General features: G+C 43.3%; 1 protein-coding gene across 3 annotated transcripts; it reads right to left on the reverse strand.

Moving 5' to 3' along the window:
- Nucleotides 1-40: 40 nt before the first annotated feature.
- LOC110497602 (dihydropyrimidinase-related protein 5) lies at nt 41-16,845 on the reverse strand. 3 transcript variants are annotated; one of them, XM_021573810.3, is made up of 14 exons: nt 16,624-16,845; nt 14,520-14,574; nt 14,160-14,372; nt 10,490-10,648; nt 8,610-8,789; nt 7,999-8,067; nt 7,670-7,714; nt 7,414-7,489; nt 5,435-5,591; nt 4,192-4,333; nt 3,778-3,920; nt 2,525-2,732; nt 2,093-2,258; nt 41-1,883 (listed from the first exon to the last, which is right to left on the reverse strand). In XM_021573810.3, exons 2-14 carry the CDS (start codon nt 14,565-14,567, stop codon nt 1,798-1,800), a joined length of 1,692 nt encoding a protein of 563 aa, XP_021429485.1. In that variant the 5' UTR covers nt 14,568-14,574; nt 16,624-16,845; the 3' UTR covers nt 41-1,797. The 3 variants fall into 3 exon arrangements, with proteins under 3 accessions (XP_021429485.1, XP_021429487.1, XP_090067020.1); XM_021573812.3 differs by lacking the exon at nt 16,624-16,845 and adding an exon at nt 15,860-16,308; XM_090210894.1 differs by lacking the exon at nt 16,624-16,845 and adding an exon at nt 14,831-14,974.
- Between the last annotated feature and the right edge of the window lie 404 nt (nt 16,846-17,249).

Here is a 17,249-nt window from a genome sequence, read left to right on the forward strand (position 1 = left end):
CTATTATGTTTTATCTTTTTTTAAGAAACACAATTCAAGCTTGAAATTTCCGTGTGGTTTATTTGCACTCAATCATGTGATAAAGAGCTGCAAGAACACATAGGATAAAACAAAACCAAACCTCAGTGAAAACACAGTAGGCTATTCAGCACCAGTGAGGACCGCTTACACTGCAGTCATATCATGTACAGTGTGGTTTGGACTATGGCAAAACAATAAAGTATATTCTTCACAAACAAAAAGTTATATGATATGTTCTCAGTAGCTTACAATGGAACAGTGTCAAGACAATTTGAAACCCCAAAAAAACATCAGTGGTTTTCGTTGACACAATCTTGAATAAGCATGCCGTCCAGTAATATAATGACAGTGCATTGTTGAATGACATAAACACATAACAAACCTGAAGAACTTGCATTTGTCCATTTCCATTATAATACCCACGATTCAATCAAATTAGATTATGCACTTCTCTTACCCAATCGACAGTGTTACAACATTGGAAGTGTCAACCCAAAAGATATACAAAACTGTCCAATACTTTTCAGTGCAAGACCAGAACTCCTCAGTGTTGTAACAAAAAAAAAGAATCCCAAAGACATAAAAGTGGTATGTGCTCAGTCGTTAGTTTGCACATCCTAAAAAGAATCACAATCATAAACATGCTATCTCTAGTAACTGTATATGTGTTTAATGTGAGACTTCTCTTGTGAGAAAAAGGCATTTCCGAGTGAAGCTAGCTAAACTTGTCGCTAAACAGACAGAGAAAAGTAAAGAAATATCATATCACCACTTACACATAGAATGATGCTAAATATGAGTCATATCAGTGCCTCACATATCATTTGTTCTATGCCACAACATACATACAGTAAACACAGCGTAGGTTCATTCACATTGATGGGAGATGAGATGACCAGGAAGGAAGAGAGTGCTACGATATTCAACTCTGAACAGCAACATAGAAGCTATAACGACTCTGAACTTACTTAGCCTACGTATTTTGATGCCCGATGTCATCCTTAGTTGTTCAGGACTCGTGATTATACTTTTGACAGCGCTGTCAAGGGGAATGACATCTTTTCAAATAACATTGTAAGATAAAACCCTTTTTTTTTTTTTTAAGTATCAGCTTGCATTTGACTTTTCGTCAAAATTAGACAAATGGAATCACGTTATTTCATGTCAAGTGCTTTGAGATATTGTGTAGTAAATAACTAATCACGTGAATTCATGACTGTTCTGTATTGGTAGAAAAAGTTGTTTTGTTACACATAAAATCATGTAAGGAAAAGGCAGCTAAGTAGTACATGATACAAGTGCAATATTGTAGGTTAAACAGTGAGGTAAACCAATGATCAACTCAACCCCATCCTCCCCTCATCCCCCTTAAAACCATTAGTGTATAATGACATTGAGTACTTCCTCTAAAATACATACATTTATCCAAAACAGTCAACTAGCAACTTAGCTACCGTGCAAATTTAGTTTAGATTTGTCAAAAATGTGTTAAGCCCAATATTGTTCAGGGTTTGACCATACAGGCAGATATTCCAAGAAATATTAAAATGACGTCAATGTCATATGAATGTTACTCAGACCCTGTCGTCATATATACACTAAATACGTGAGTTCGTTTTTTGAAATAACATGTAAGATTTTATTTTCTTTCTATGCTTTCTGGGTGAACGTAACAAGCCGTTTGTCTTAGTTGACCCTGAACTTTCCTTCAGGTTTCATTCTAATAGAGAACTACGGTAATTGTTTGGTTCTAGAACTCACTACTCTTCCACACAGTTACCAGATGCCACTGGATCGACCACCTGGGGGGGCCAGAATCCTTGCAGAAGATCTCTTTGGGATTTTATCATCAACCTGGGCACCTGGAGAGATTGATAAAACAAAAAGTGGCAAATAACAATCTGTTAGGTTCACAAAATGTAGCTAATTGTGCATCTTTCCAGTAGAGATTGAAACACATAGATATAGTAGATACTGCATTAGAGCTGGTGATTAATAAAGTTATATAGGCCTTAGAGGGAGAGATGCAAATTATACAATTCCAAATTGCAAAGCGATGTGTGTGTGTTACCAGAGAGGCTGAAGCTGGACTCATGCAGGTCTCTCTGTCCTCCGTGCTTGGTGTGTGGTCGTGTTGGAGTGTCCCCATCACATGGTCCACAGTCCTTCTTCCCAGAATTCATCAACGCTACATCTCCTACGTAGGGCTCACGCTCCACGGCCTTCAGGGCCTGACACTGAGAGAGAGACACACACACGTGCACACGAGTAAGCAGAGATGCAAACACAGACACACGCACACACACACATAGACACACACAATAATTAGCCTCTGGTTATACACACAGTCATAACACGTGAATAATACTTTATGACAATCAAGACAATCTGAAGCAGGTACGGAAAGTGTATGCGATTCAAAGATCACCTTTCATCTGCGGCAAAATTCATAGGTAAAGGTACATTTTCAAATCCACATCCTGTTGATGGCTTTTTAGAATACCTTCTCCCGCTGCACCATCTTCTTGTAGAGGTAGTCAGGGAAGGTTCTGAGAGGATAGAACTTCCCAGAGCCCTCGGAGCACGTGAACACTCCGTTCTCATAGACCAAACGACCACGGCTAATGGTAACCAGTGGGACACCATGGCAGCGAAGACTCTCGTACAGGTTGTAGTCTCCACCCTGCACCTGTGTGTCCACAGAGATGGTCCTGGACACAGAGAAATATTTTGTCTTAACACATACAATAGGTTATTGGTCTCGTGTGGCTCAGTTGATAAGACAAGTATCTGGTAAGTGGCATATATTATTATTGTTACTCTATACTGGGGCGGCAGGGTAGCCTAGTGGTTAGAGTGTTGTACTAGTAACTGTAAAGGTTGCAAGTTCAAATCCCCAAGCTGACAAGGTCTGTCGTTCTGCCCCTGAACAGGCAGTTAACCCATTGAAAATAAGAATTTGTTCTTAACTGACTTGCCTAGTTAAATAAAGGTTAAACAAAATAAATGTAATTAAAATAAATACTCTTAGAGGTAAAGGTTTCTGAAAGAACCTTTTGGGTTGCCACACCGGCATAATCTTTCTAGTTGAAAAAGGTTCCAAGAGGAACCCCTCTGAAAAGGGTATTCGGGGAACCCCTGAGTAAAGGTTCAAACCGGAATATTTTTGTGACAACATTTTTTTCCTTTTTAATAATATATTGTAGAGGTGTCAGCCTATCAGATAGGAGGCGTGGCTTATTGTAGGCGTGGCTTTCAGGTAGTTATTTCTGGCCACCCGTTAATGTAAATGTCATTCCTGTTCATCATGTTACGTTTGAATACTGTAAATTTAAAAAAGTTATTGAACATTTTTGCATATTACATACTTTTATATAATAATAACATGACTGATTACATATAGTAATAAAGTTGCATAGGCATCTTGAGGAACTCACCTCTGTTACCCTCATTAACTCTAAAGGGTGGCCCAAAAAATATCTATCTGAAAGCCACACCCCTTCTAAGCCACATCTCCACTCCAGGGTTCTCCAGGAACCCATTGCTACATTGAACCATTAAAGATTCCTCCAAGAACCCCTCGACTAACCAAAGGTGCAAATATGAACCGTTTACTAGCAATGGTTCCTCGAGTCGCCACTAATTCTAAGAGTGTATAAAATAAAAAACCTTAGCATCCCCCAGAGGGTAAACGGTCGCCGTAGCGGTAGTAGTGAGAAGGGAGGGAGTGAGGGGACCGTAGATACGGTTACATACCTGGTCCCTTCAGGGTCCCAGACCACCACGTCAGCGTCAGCCCCTGGGATGATCCTACCCTTCCTGGGGTACAGGTTGTAGATCTTAGCTGCGTTGGAGCTGGTCACCGCAACAAAACGGTTCTCGTCCATCTTGCCTCCGACCTACAGTAGCAGAGGGTCAAAATGCTCCATGTCAGAGGGAGCCAAAACATGTTATCAACATGTCAAGCACTAAACTCAAACAGCATATGTGTTTGACGGGGACCACGCACAACAAATATTGCAACAGATACATGTCCAACGGCAACAAGGTATCACGGTAGTAGTTAGTTACAGCAGTCACAATAGCAGATCCAGCCTTTCTGTTGTCTTTCTATACAGCCGTAGATCTTTGCCTAAGTACAAACAGTAGAGATACATCACGTTTGCTTACCACTCCTCTTTCCCAGATGACGCTCATGCGGTCCTGGGTGCCCGGGACTCCGTGGGGGATCTTTGTGAAGTCGTCCTTGCCCATAGCCTTCTGTTTGGTGGTGAAGGGGCGGTGGTCAGACGCCACTACGTTCAGTGTGTCACTGTAGCGGGTCAGAGAGAAGGAGGAGAGGATAGGTCAGGGGGAAAATATAGGGAACGCAAATATCAATTCTATTAACTTTGATAACACTGTGTTCAGAGTTTCACTGTTAAAGCCTAGAGAGGAGGCGAGTACACGTCAGGGGGGAAATTATTATATATTTTTTTTACCCCCTTTTTCTCCCCAATTTCGTGGTATCCAATTGTTAGTAGTTACTATCTTGTCTCATCGCTACAACTCCCGTACGGGCTCGGTCGAGAGCCATGCATCCTCCGAAACACAACCCAACCAAGCCGCACTGCTTCTTAACACAGCGCACATCCAACCCGGAAGCCAGACGCACCAACGTGTCGGAGGAAACACCGTACACCTAGCAACCTGGTCAGTGTGCACTGCGCCCAGCCCAACCCAAGGAGTTGCTGGTGCGCGATGAGACAAGGATATCCCTACCGGCCAAACCCTCCCTAACCCGGACGATGCTAGGCCAATTGTGCGTCGTCCCATGGACCTCCCGGTCCTGGCCAGCTGCGACAGAGCCTGGGCTCGAACCCAGGGTCTCTGGAGGCACTGCGATGCAAAATTTTGTTGAAATTTTATAATACCAAAAGCAAAAATGATTTATATATATTAATGAGTGCTACACTCGCTGATAAGACTGGTGCCTGGATTCAATCCAGGTATGATTTGGGCACAGCTGAATAAATCACCTTCAGCAGGGTACAAAGGAAATGTGCCCCTCTTACTTCCCAAGTAGACTCATCAGGTAGGTGTGTGTGTGTGTGTGTGTGTGTGTGTGTGTGTGTGTCTGTGTGTGGTGTGTGCTCTTACTTTTCCAGTAGACTCATCAGGTAGGTACGTGTGTGTGTGTGTGTGTGTGTGTGTGTGTGAGTGTGAGTGTGAGTGTGTGTGTGTGTGTGTGTGTGTGTGAGTGTGAGTGTGAGTGTGTGTGTGTGTGTGTGTGAGTGTGAGTGTGTGTGTGTGTGTGTGTGTGTGTGTGTGTGTGTGTGTGTGTGAGTGTGAGTGTGAGTGTGTGTGTGTGTGTGAGTGTGAGTGTGTGTGTGTGAGTGTGAGTGTGAGTGTGTGTGTGTGTGTGTGCTCTTACTTTCCCAGTAGACTCATCAGGTAGTTGGGTGTGTTTGGGTCCAGGCGTAGAGGAGGAACAGTGACGTAGGCTGCAGCATGGGCCCAGTCCTGATGGTAGTACTGCAGACCGTTCAGCACCGCATGGGCTGTGGTGGTCTCCCCATGGACCACTTTACCTATAGGCAGATTATATAGATGGATTTATACATATCCATATACAGAGCCTTCGGAAAGTATTCAGACCCCTTTGACTTTTTCCGCATTTTGTTACATTACAGCCTTATTCAAAAAATTATTCAATCGTTTTTTCATCAATCTACACACAATACCCTATAGTGACAAAGCAAAAAACAGTATTTTAGAAATATTAGCTAATTTATATAAATATAAAAAACTTTAATATTACATTTACATAAGTATTCAGACCCTTTACTCGGTACTTTGTTGAAGCACCTTTGGCAGTGATTACAGCATCGAGTCTTCTTAGGTATGACGCTACAAGCTTGGAAGACATGTCTTTGGGGAGTTTTTCCCATTCTTCTCTGCAGATCCTCTCAAGCTCTGTCAGGTTGGGTGGGGAGTGTTGCAGCACAGCTATTTTCAGGTCTCTCCAGAGGTGTTCGATCGGGTTCAAGTCCAGGCTCTGGCTGGGCAACTCAAGGACATTCAGAAACCTGTCCCCAAGCCATTCCAGCATCTTGGCTGTGTGCTTAGGGTTATTGTCCTGCTGTAAGGCGAACCACACCAGTCAGGTCCTGAGTGCTTTGGAGCAGGTTTTCATCAAGGATCTCTCTGTACTTTGCTCCGTTCATCTTTGCCTCGATCCTGACTAGTCTTCCCTTCCCTCCGCTGAAAAACAATCCCCACAGCATGATTCTGCCACCAAAGAGTTCAATCTTGGTTTCATCAGACCAGATAATCTTGTTTCTCATGGTCGGAGAGTCTTTAGGTGCCTTTTTTCAAACTCCAAGCGGGCTGTCATGTGCCCTTTACTGAGGAGTGGCTTCCGTCTGGCCACTTTACCATAAAGGCCTGATTGGTGGAGTGCAGCAGAGATGGTTGTCCTTCTGGAAGGTTCTCCCATCTCCACAGAGAAACTCTGGAGCTCTGTCAGAGTGACCACCGGGTTCTTGGTCACCTCCCTGACCAAGGCCTTTCTCTCCTGATTGCTCAGTTTGGCCCGGGCGGACAGCTTTAGGAAGAGTCTCGGTGGTTCCAAACTTCTTCCATTTAAGAATGATGGAGGCCACTGTGTTCTTGGGGACCTTCAATGCTGCAGATAATCTTTTGGGTAACCTTCCCCAGATCTGTGCCTCGACACAATCCTGCTTCGGAGCTCTAAGGACAATTCCTTCGACCTCCTTGGCTTGGTTTTTGCTCTGACATTAACTGTCAATTGTGGGACCTTATATAGACAGGTGTGGTGTGTACCTTTCCAAATCATGTCTAATCAATTGAATTTACCACAGGTGGACTCCAATCAAGTTGTAGAAACATCTCAAGGATGATCGATGGATACAGGATGCACCTGAGCTCAATTTCGAGTCTCATAGCAAAAGGTCTGAATACTTATGTAAATAAGGTTTCTGTTTTTTTTATTTTTTTTATACATTTTAAAACATTTCTAAAATCGGTTTTCGCTTTGTCATTATGGGGTATCGTGTGTAGATTGCTGAGGATTTTTTTTTAATTAATCAATTTTAGAATAAGGCTGTATCGTTACAAAATGTAGAAAAAGTCAAGGGGTCTGAATACTTTCTGAAGGCACTGGACTATGATGTGTAGTATTGGCCAGTTACTGTAACTAACAAACAAACAGACAGACAGACAGACAGACAGACAGACAGACAGACAGGGTTCCAAAAGCACTTGTAGTGAAGATCAGCCCAAGCCAGCAAACCACATGAAAAGTAATCCGCGGTATGCACAGGACAGGATACGACAGGACAGAACAAGACAGGATACGACAGGACAGGATAAGATATGCCTTGGCCTTACCCTGCATCTTGGCTGTGGCAAGCACATCTCCTGCTGACATGCTGGACACGTTGACAAGGTAGATAGGACAGTGGGCCTGAAAGGGAACGACAGAGAGTGAGACAACATGTCTTAGAAAGAGTTTCACCAGAAGAAAACATGCCAAATGCAGGACTGGTTCCAGATACTGCAGGGTATTTCGGGGGGCAGTTACCATTGTACTGAAGTGCTTGATGATAAAGAGAATGCAACAACTTGACACAGAACACACACTCACCCTATTGGCGATGGTGATCGCCCGATGGGTGGCCTCTGCCTCCAGCTGTGAGAAAGAAAAAACAATCGGATATTGTGTTGAGTTGGTAGGGTCATTACAATATTATGAAGGGCTGATATCTATAACATAGGCACTGGAAATGCTTCACTGGGAAAACAATAAGACAAAATAACTGTAACTGCTATGTCTATGAAGTCATGAAAGAAAAGGGAAGGAGTATGTGTCCATTATGAGCACAGACTACATCTACAGACTACATATATAATAATATCATGAGAATATACGCCATTTAGCAGATGCTTTTATCCAAAGAGTAAAGAGTGTCTTACCTCCTCTGGTCTGCTGATCTCAATGCCCTCTGGGCCGCTGATTCCCAGGTCCAATGCCTCTTTGGCTCCCTAGAAAACACACAGGAATCCTGTTTGTGCTGTATCACTGATAGAAACCGGATGTGCACTAAATATGGCTGACGGTTCAACCATCACGAACGTTGGATGTCCGTTCAAGTCATTTGAACTCTACGGCAGAGACGGGCAACTTCGATAGGGGTGGGGGCCATAAAAAAACGGGAACTCATCACGATGGGGCACAAAGGTGCGTGGGTCAGTTACAATGGTCGTCGTCCCCCCCCCTTCCAAAAAAGTTGCTCTATGGGCTCTGTCTCACCTCTGACCTTACCACACAACAGCCCTAGTCTCCTTTGTGTGAATAAAACTGCTTACTGTGATGACAGTCCCTCTGTCAAACCAGCACCAGTCAGTTTCTCACACTTTTGTAAACTGTTTGTGTCAGCCAGTTTCTTACAGTTGGATAGATAAGGGGTTTTAAAAGTAATGAATGAAATTAAGCTGACTTTGTCGTATTTCTTTCTGAACAAAGACATGATGGAAGAAAAGTCATTGATGTGGGACTACATATCAAACCAGATTCGGAGACTCACCTCGGCCACTAGTTCTCCGTTCTCAGCGTGTACACGGGCCACGGCCCCGATGTCCTTACAGTTCTGTAGGGCCTGGAAAAGCTCTGAGTCCCTCAGCATGAACAGGTCCTTATAGGCCATGAACATCTGGAACGAGTTGATCCCTTTATCTCTCACCAGGCTCTCCATCTCAGCACGCACCTACAGGTCAGGGGTTAGAGGTCAGAGTTCACCTGAACAAGATGAACACAGTCAGGAGTAGGGCTGTTACAGTGACCGTATTACAGCCGCACCGACGGCCACGAGTCATGACGGCAGTCAAATTGCAAGTGACCGTTTAGTCACGGTAACTAGGCTTCTCCAAGCTCTGATGCTGCTGGTCATTAGTAGCCTACAAAACTTGCTAACTGCCTGGTACTCAGCACTCTATTGTCCCTTCATGAGAGCCCATGAGCTCATGTTGCTCAACATTTCTATAGGCTATGCAATTGTGTGAGAAAACAGAGTGATGGCCTCTGTTAAAAAGAGGAGGATCCCATCAGCCCTTCTATAGACTAGGCCTACTATATTGTTTTCTCAACTTTCCTAATATTAAGCACATTGCTTCTCTTTATAACAGGAGTATAGCCTACCTGGCTGGCATGAAAATGAACCACGGGAAACACGTTCTCCATACACCATTTAAGTGCATAGATGACATGTATTTTGACCTCCCGCCCCTGTTTCGATTACAGGTGCATGACAATGGTCCATTCTAAATCAAAACAAATGTCACACATATATTATTTAGTATAAGTAAAGATTAAATCAAGAATAGTCTAAATGGGTGACAATATTAGCCTATCACTTCTATATTATCACTTGAGAATGATAACCATCTTAAGGCAAGAAACACTGCATGCTTTTTTTAATGCAACTTTTTCAAATCATAGTCCCACACCTCATGTAGCTTAGCCCATGGGCCTATATGTTCTGATAAGGTTTGAATCACAACTAAACTGGACAAATAACTTCTTAAAATGAAGCACATTAATCCGCTATTCAATGTGTATAGAGCCTAACTGGCATACATATGCAGTGCGTGAGTTTCAAGTGAGTTTCAAGTTTGGCGAAGATAATTTGAACCCATAAAAATGCACCTTCATAATAAAAGCATTACATGCATAATCGCATTTGTGGTCACTTTAGATAATGGTGTTTTACTGCTAACGCAACATTCGCGCTTATAGCCTACTGCCGTGTGCATTACTGTGCATATAAAGTGAAGAAATAGCCTAATAGTTAATCAACATTTTAAGCTAAACGTTCTGATCTGTTGCTTCAGGCTCATTGCTCATTGTCCCAAACATAGTCTGGGACAACTGTCCCAGACTCTGTGTGGAATATTTATTTATCGCACAGAATAGAACACGTCAACATTTGTACAATGGGGGATAGTAGATTGACATAGGCTAGTAGTGCTTTTGCTGTTCGTTAGGCCTACCCATCTTGTTGGCTGACGAACAGTAAATGTGGACAGTTCTTCCAATAGCTTCAATATGCGCCTCAGGAATTGGCGCAGTTGCGTCCCCGATGTGCCTGTCTTCACTTGTTTGTAGCCTGTGAGAAAGACCCGATCACGTGACGGACAGCCAGCAGTTATTTCCTTGACAATCACAGGCTGACAAAATGGCGTGACCGCCACAGCCTTAGTCAGGAGTCATACCTTTTCATACTATTGTGCCAACCGTAGTGTGTTGGCATCGATGTGTTGGCATCGATATTGTCCTTTCAGGGACATTTGCAAGCACAGTTCCAGCAACTATGGCGGATGTGTAACCAGGTCAGTGCAGTACAGATCTTAGCTGAGTTAAATGAAACGGGTATGAAAACACCAGCTATCAAGGGAGTGTGACAGTTACCTTGGGCCCCCACCAGGTGACCCCCATATGCAGGGCGTAATCGCAGCAGGCTTTATTGTCGGCCTGGGAGCGGGCCTTCTCGTAGGCTTCCAGTAGAGATTCATTCTTCTCTGGTAATACATGTCCTATAACCATGGTGGTACCTCCAGCCAGAGCTGCCTGTTGACAGAACCACCAGTATCTCAGATCAGAGAAGAGACAGACATTAAAATGATGGATACCATTTTACATAAAGGTATATTATACTGAACAAAAATAGAAACGTAACCTGTTGGTCCCATGTTTCATGAGGTGAAATGTACTTATTTTCCCTTCCATACTCACTAAAATAGTATTTCTCTCAAATTTTGCGCACATGCCCAGCAACTTGAGGAGTATTTCTGTCCGTAATAAAGTACTTTTGTGGGGAATGACTCATTCTTATTGGCTGGGCATGGCTCCCCAGTGGGTGGGCCTGGCTCCCAAGTGGGTGGGCCTTTGCCCTCCAAGGCCAGCCATGGCTGTGCCCCTGACCAGTCATGTGAAATCCATAGTTTAGGGCCTAATGAATTTATATACATTGACTGATTTCCTTATATGAACTGTAGCTCATTATAATTATTGAAATGGTTGCATGCTGCATTTATATTGCTGTTCAGTATAGGTACTACGTTACATTAAGAAATACTTTATAAAAGTGTTTGTAAATGGTTTATAAGTAGGAGGACGCCGAGACACAACACAGTTAAGTATCGCTAGGCAAAGGCTCCATAATGATGTCTGGTCTGGTTAATTAATGCCAATGACACTACAGGGTTAATATATGCATCCATTATTCTCTATAAATTCCGGGGGCGAGACATAATTAACACGCCAACATACCTCAGGTTGAAAACCAACAGTAAAAGGTGTCAATTACCCCTAATGTTTATTTACTGGATGGGGGGTGAAAAACATCCATCGGTAACTAGATTAGAACATGGGAAGGGGACTGGGAGATAACCCGTGGAGTATAACGAAAAGATATTACAGAGCATGATGATGTATATCAAGGAACTGTCAGTCCTTTCATTGTTTATTACACTATCAATCAGCTATCCATTCAGGGCTGTTTACAGCTGAAGCAAAGGCAGACGTACTAGATCGAAGATGTAGTAACGAGGAACACATTATATGGCCCGTCGAGATAGTAAAACTGATATATATATATATACATATATATATCCCAGAGATTCCAAGGTATGAAAGCTTGACTACTGCTCCATTACATATGTGTGAGTGTACTAAATCCTTACAAAACCAGGTTGATACTGATGTGAACAACAAATACATTCTATATGAAATCTTTCCAAATACTTGTAGTCTGTTACTAAGTGAATGCTCCAAAGAGCATCTTTGAGTCAGCTGACCCTAGAGAGAGTGGAGTACTGTCTGGTAAGGATTGGGGGTGTGTCTAGTGTGTTGGAGAACTATTGTCTTCAAGCACAATGGCCTGGGTGAAAAGGCTTCGCAGCAGTCTTTGCAGCAGCCTGACGGTAGCCATGGAAACAGAAACTGATCTGCATTTGTCTCTGTACTCTAGCCGGGCAGCACGGCAGCAGCTGCCCGGCTAGACAGATCCGCCAACCCCAGTAGAGCAGAAAGATAACATCTCCTTGGCTAGCTTGTCATTTATGCCTAAAAACACAGCTATGTTCTCAGACTCTAAATGTCATCTCTGGGTGGTAGAGAATAGAGAATGATGATTGATGAGTCATGCATGCCCTGAGGTGATCTGGGATAGCCCCAGTCTCAGTGTGTGACCCTCCACCATTTTCTCTCTCTCTCTCTCCCTCTCTCTCTCTCTCGTCTGTCTCCTTCTCTTTCTCATTCTATCTTTGTCTGTCTGTCTGTCTGTCTCGCTCTCTCTCTCTCTATCCCTGTAGCATCTTCTCTCGCTCTCATCTGTCTCTCATTCTCTTTCTCATTCTCTCTTTGTCTCACTCTCTCTATCTCTCTGTCTGTCTCTCCCTTATCTATCTCTCGCTATCCCTCCACCATCTTCTCTCTCCAGTCTGTTCAGTGCCCTGCTGTGCTGACTGCGTCAGGAGTCAGCACACCCTGCTACAGCTTCCACAGCTTTCTGCCACATTATCTATATAAATAATTTATGGGGTAGGTGAGATATGTAATAAAATATAATAAAGATGACTCAGAATAACGGAGAATATTATATAATAAATAACTTGAGTCAGCAGCCTTATGTATCCACTATCTTTGTCTAAATCAAAGCAGCATCTCTGAGTCTGAACCACGCCCAGTTTATTACTGTAGTAGCTCTCTGAATATTTCTTGGTCTCTACCCAAATCCCTAATCAACCCTCAGCTCCTAGCTACTTCTGTAGATCAAAGAGTAATTACTTGGTAATTTGGTAATTACTTCAATGTGCCTTCTGATAGGCTGAGAGGGGTTTTGGCCTATCGTTTACACCTATCATAATCTTTCACATCTACAGGACAGGAGTGTCTAGGGATGAGGGGATGAGGGGCTAGGGCAGGGGTGGGCAAACATTTGGCTCGAGGGTCACATCAGGATTTTGAAATTCAACGGAGGGACGCATTTTTTGGGGGACCAATTGTTTGTTAAAATCAATTCGCGGGGGCTTCCCGAGTGGCGCAGCGGTCTAAGGCACTGCATCGTAGTGCTTGAGACGTCACTACAGACTCGGGTTCGAGTTTCCTCTGACATATTGGTGCGGCTGGCTTCTGGGTTAAGAGGGCATTGTGTCAAGAAGCAGTGCGGCTTGGCTGGGTCGTGTTTTCGGAGGACGCACGGCTCTCGACCTTCGCCTCTCCTGAGCTCGTACGGGAGTTGCAGCAATGGGACAAGACTGTAACTACCAATTGGACACCACAAAATTGGGGGGGGAAATTATGTCTCGCGGACTGGATTGAAGTGTCCGGCGGGCCGTACTTTGCCCCCCCCCCTCCCCCTTGGGGTAGGGGTTGACTTGGGATTCAGAGTGTGAGGTTATTTTCTCACATTCCAAGGCAAGCTGAGAAGATGAGTTTATTTAGTTGCCAGGGTACATGGCGGTCCACTGGGTTACGGGGAGAGGAAAATATGTTTGCCAGATGGTCGTTTCCCACTAGACTGGGCCAATTATTGTGTATTAAATGGTACATACTAATTATGTATCTGTTTTTCCAGTTCAGTTCAATGACCTACCATATTAGTATAATGTATTACTAAATTCCCAGAGGGTATTGTAATAATGACGTCATTGCAACCATTTTGCTTCCACTGGGATTTGAATTGCTGTAACTGAGTATTTGGCATTGCTAGACAAACCTTGCCACAGGTTTCTACCAAAATACACACATAAGGAGAGTAATGCCAGAGTCCTAAAGCACCAGCCCTTTTTAATCAATGAACCAACCAATCAAATGTGATTGACCCAGACCCCTTTTTGCAACCACATATCACAAGGTTTTGTTCAGTAACCCTGCCTTAATCTCCAGAACATGCAGCAGCACAGTGGCAAAGAAAATCTCCCTAGAAGGAAGAAACCTGGAGAGGAATCAGAATCAGATGAGAGACCCATCCTGCACTGGCTATACCGGGTTACCGAGGGTAATGCCAGTGTCGTTAAGCATGGTACTTCCTCTCAACCTCACAGACAGTCGTAGAAAAGCTGTAGATCCTTCGTACCTTGGTGCCGCTATAGTAGTCGTCTACGGTGGTAGCGTTCATGAAACTCTGCTGCAGGTGCACGCTGGTGTCAATCCCCCCGGGGAGGACCAGTTTCCCAGAGGCGTCAATCACCTTGGCCCCTCCTGGGATCATCAGCCCCTCCCCCACCTGCTGGATGATGCCGTTCTCAATGTACACATCCGCCTCCTGCGTGACGTCATCGTTTACCACCTGGTGTCAAAAAGGGAGAAAAAGAGAAATCAGGTGTTGGACAGAAGAAAATGCATAAATTAAACAGGAAATAGTTTTGTAATGCTTTACAATCATTTACTTTAGACGAACATAGAACAGCCCAACAACAACAGTCAACACACCCACCTTGCCACCCTTGATTAGGATCCTGGTTGTCGCTGAACTGGAAGACATGATGGCTCTGGAAGAGAGAGATTAGAAGTGAAGGGTTGACAAAAACACTACCATGCTTTTCTCATTTGTGGTGCAGGGAGTTACAGCCCCAAAATGGATATTGTAGAAGAAAAAACGTTTTTTAAGACCTCTGCATATTTTCTCAGGAAGAGAGACAAGCAGACAAAAAAAAAAAAATTCACTCTCATGGAGAACCATTTTAGTTTCTGACCAGTTATACCACCTCAACTACAACTAGGCAGACAAGCTATGGTACCACTTACTTTCATTGGCATTGCATTCAGATGTGAGGAGGCAGTGACCCACTGAAGAACACAAATGAATTGCTGTGTTCTAAAACAAGCTATAGCACAATAAACATTGTGTTCTCAACTTGGCATGGCCAGGCTGCTGTGACATCAACGAATGGGCCTGAGGCGGTGTCTGTCACTGAGTATGACCAAACATCCCTTAACTTAGGTGTCCGTCTGCCTGCCTGGACTAAAACTGTTCAACAAGTCACACACTGGTTCACACTTTTCATTCATAATCATCATTCCCCCCCCCCCCCCCCCTTTCTAAAAACGAAATGTAGCACATTATAAAGTGAACCTGTACATACATATTGTAGAAGTGTGCTGTGGTACGAGACAAAGACAAATTTCTTATCGCATCCGAACTTTAAAATATTTCAATATTCCAATACTATAATCTTTCTTGGATTAATATGAATAAAATGATAAATATCCCTACAGGCACTCCTCCTCTTTATGTGTGTGTGTCTAGGTGGGTGTGGGAGTGGTAATGTATGTGACAGTGTGGGTGAGGCAGCCAGCAAGTTTACCACATGCTCTCTATCCTCATGGATCCAGATTCGGAGCTGAGATCATCTATATAAAACGATGACATCTTGCACATGAATGCTCAAGACTCAAATCAAGGTCAACCGTAAAGGCAAGACAGCTGATGTCTAAAACGTCATATCATGTTCATTTTGAAAGGAAGAGAATATGCACCAACCATTGGTTATCCATCACTTCCACTGACCCACATCTGGCTGAGTGTTCTAGGATTTAGGATTAATGAATGAATGAAGTTACAACAATATGCCTTTCATGGATAGAATAGAAACAAATAGCCTACAGGCTACCTAAAAAAGAATCGACTCATTTTAGGGTGGAGCACAACTCATCAGTCTAGGCTAGCGTACAAATAAAAGGAAGGCAGTCTTCTGTAACTACAATAATTGTCGAAGCTAAATCTATTACTATTACAAACAGCGTTTAGCATATTCACACAAAATTGACACAAACCTGGAAATTACAGTAGCCAACGTAGATATTTGGAAAAATGATCATGGAGTTTGAAACGTCCCAAATAGATTCCCTCATAAAGTATAGCCATTTCAAGGTTTATAGCCTAAACCTGTTATAGGCTAGTCTGTAATAAATACGGACAGGACACACATGTCATTTACTAAGGTTTTAAATCACTATGTAAATAGATATAAAATGATAAATTCCACATCCCACTTGACACAAAGAAACACCGGCCTTCATCCCTCAGAATACATAACCGACCCAGAAAACGATTTCCAAAACCCTCCTACCCTCCCCATGATGACGGAACACTCCATAATAATCTCCCTCTTCCATCCCACCGCCTAAAAATCATGTTGCACTTGCATCGTAGTAATCGATGGGCCAAATTCATATATACCGTTTCATATACCGTCTGCCGGTATGATCATGTAGGTTCTAATTTCGACTACACCCCCCCCCCCCCCCCCCCCCCCCCACACACACACACACACAAAAAAGCCAATGAATGGCATGAAAGGAATCAGGATGGCAAAATCAGAAATGAAAAATACGCAGTCAGGTCTCCGGGTAGCAATCCCTTTACATTCAGCCAGTCGGCATAATAAACAAAGTATCCACATAAAGCAAGCATCCGTGTCTAGGGACGATCCATACACCCGCATAGTTTGGGCCTTCAAATCGAAGCCTCTTCACATAATTCTTAGTAGCCTATCAGTACGCTATAAAGTTGCACATCTCAATCGCGCTCCACATACCTCTCCTGAAGGCCTACGGCTCCAAAACGCCTTTTCGGTTACTTTATGATAGACTACAACAGCACCAATCCGTTGAATGAGACGAACACTTGCTGCAGCCAGGGGCAGATGCTTCACTCTGAATCCAGCCTGCTCAACCTCAGGTCGCAGCATCCAAGTCCGTGCGACGTGCAGACGCTCCAATCACCGATAGGGAACGCAGACTCGGTCACCAGATTAACCAATTACTTTGCACTTCAGGCGTGTCCATTTGGAAGGGGCTGTACCATTGTGGGAGGAACTGGGTGTGAACTGTGATTACAGGAAAGGAAAGATCATGGATAAAGCAAGGAGGTCATATAATCACTAGCCTATAAATTACAATACACAGTATTTCTAAATAATTCATTAAGTATACTATTCAGATGTGCGGTTTGTGTAATCGTTATGAAGACAAGAGAACACATTAGGCTATAATAAACACTACAAACAGTATTATTAGTAGTAGTAGCAATCATTAAATGTGTGAGCAAATGCAGGGTGATGTGAGCAAAAGCAGAACTAACAAACTACTACCTTTTACACTGTTAAAAGAAAAAGGTCCCTCTTAGATTTTAAAAGTCATTTTTAAAGATTGTAAAGCAGTT

Source organism: Oncorhynchus mykiss, chromosome 19 (assembly GCF_057628025.1).
Source record: "Oncorhynchus mykiss isolate SJ-2025 chromosome 19, ASM5762802v1, whole genome shotgun sequence".
In the NCBI taxonomy this organism is placed as follows: Eukaryota; Metazoa; Chordata; class Actinopteri; order Salmoniformes; family Salmonidae; genus Oncorhynchus; species Oncorhynchus mykiss.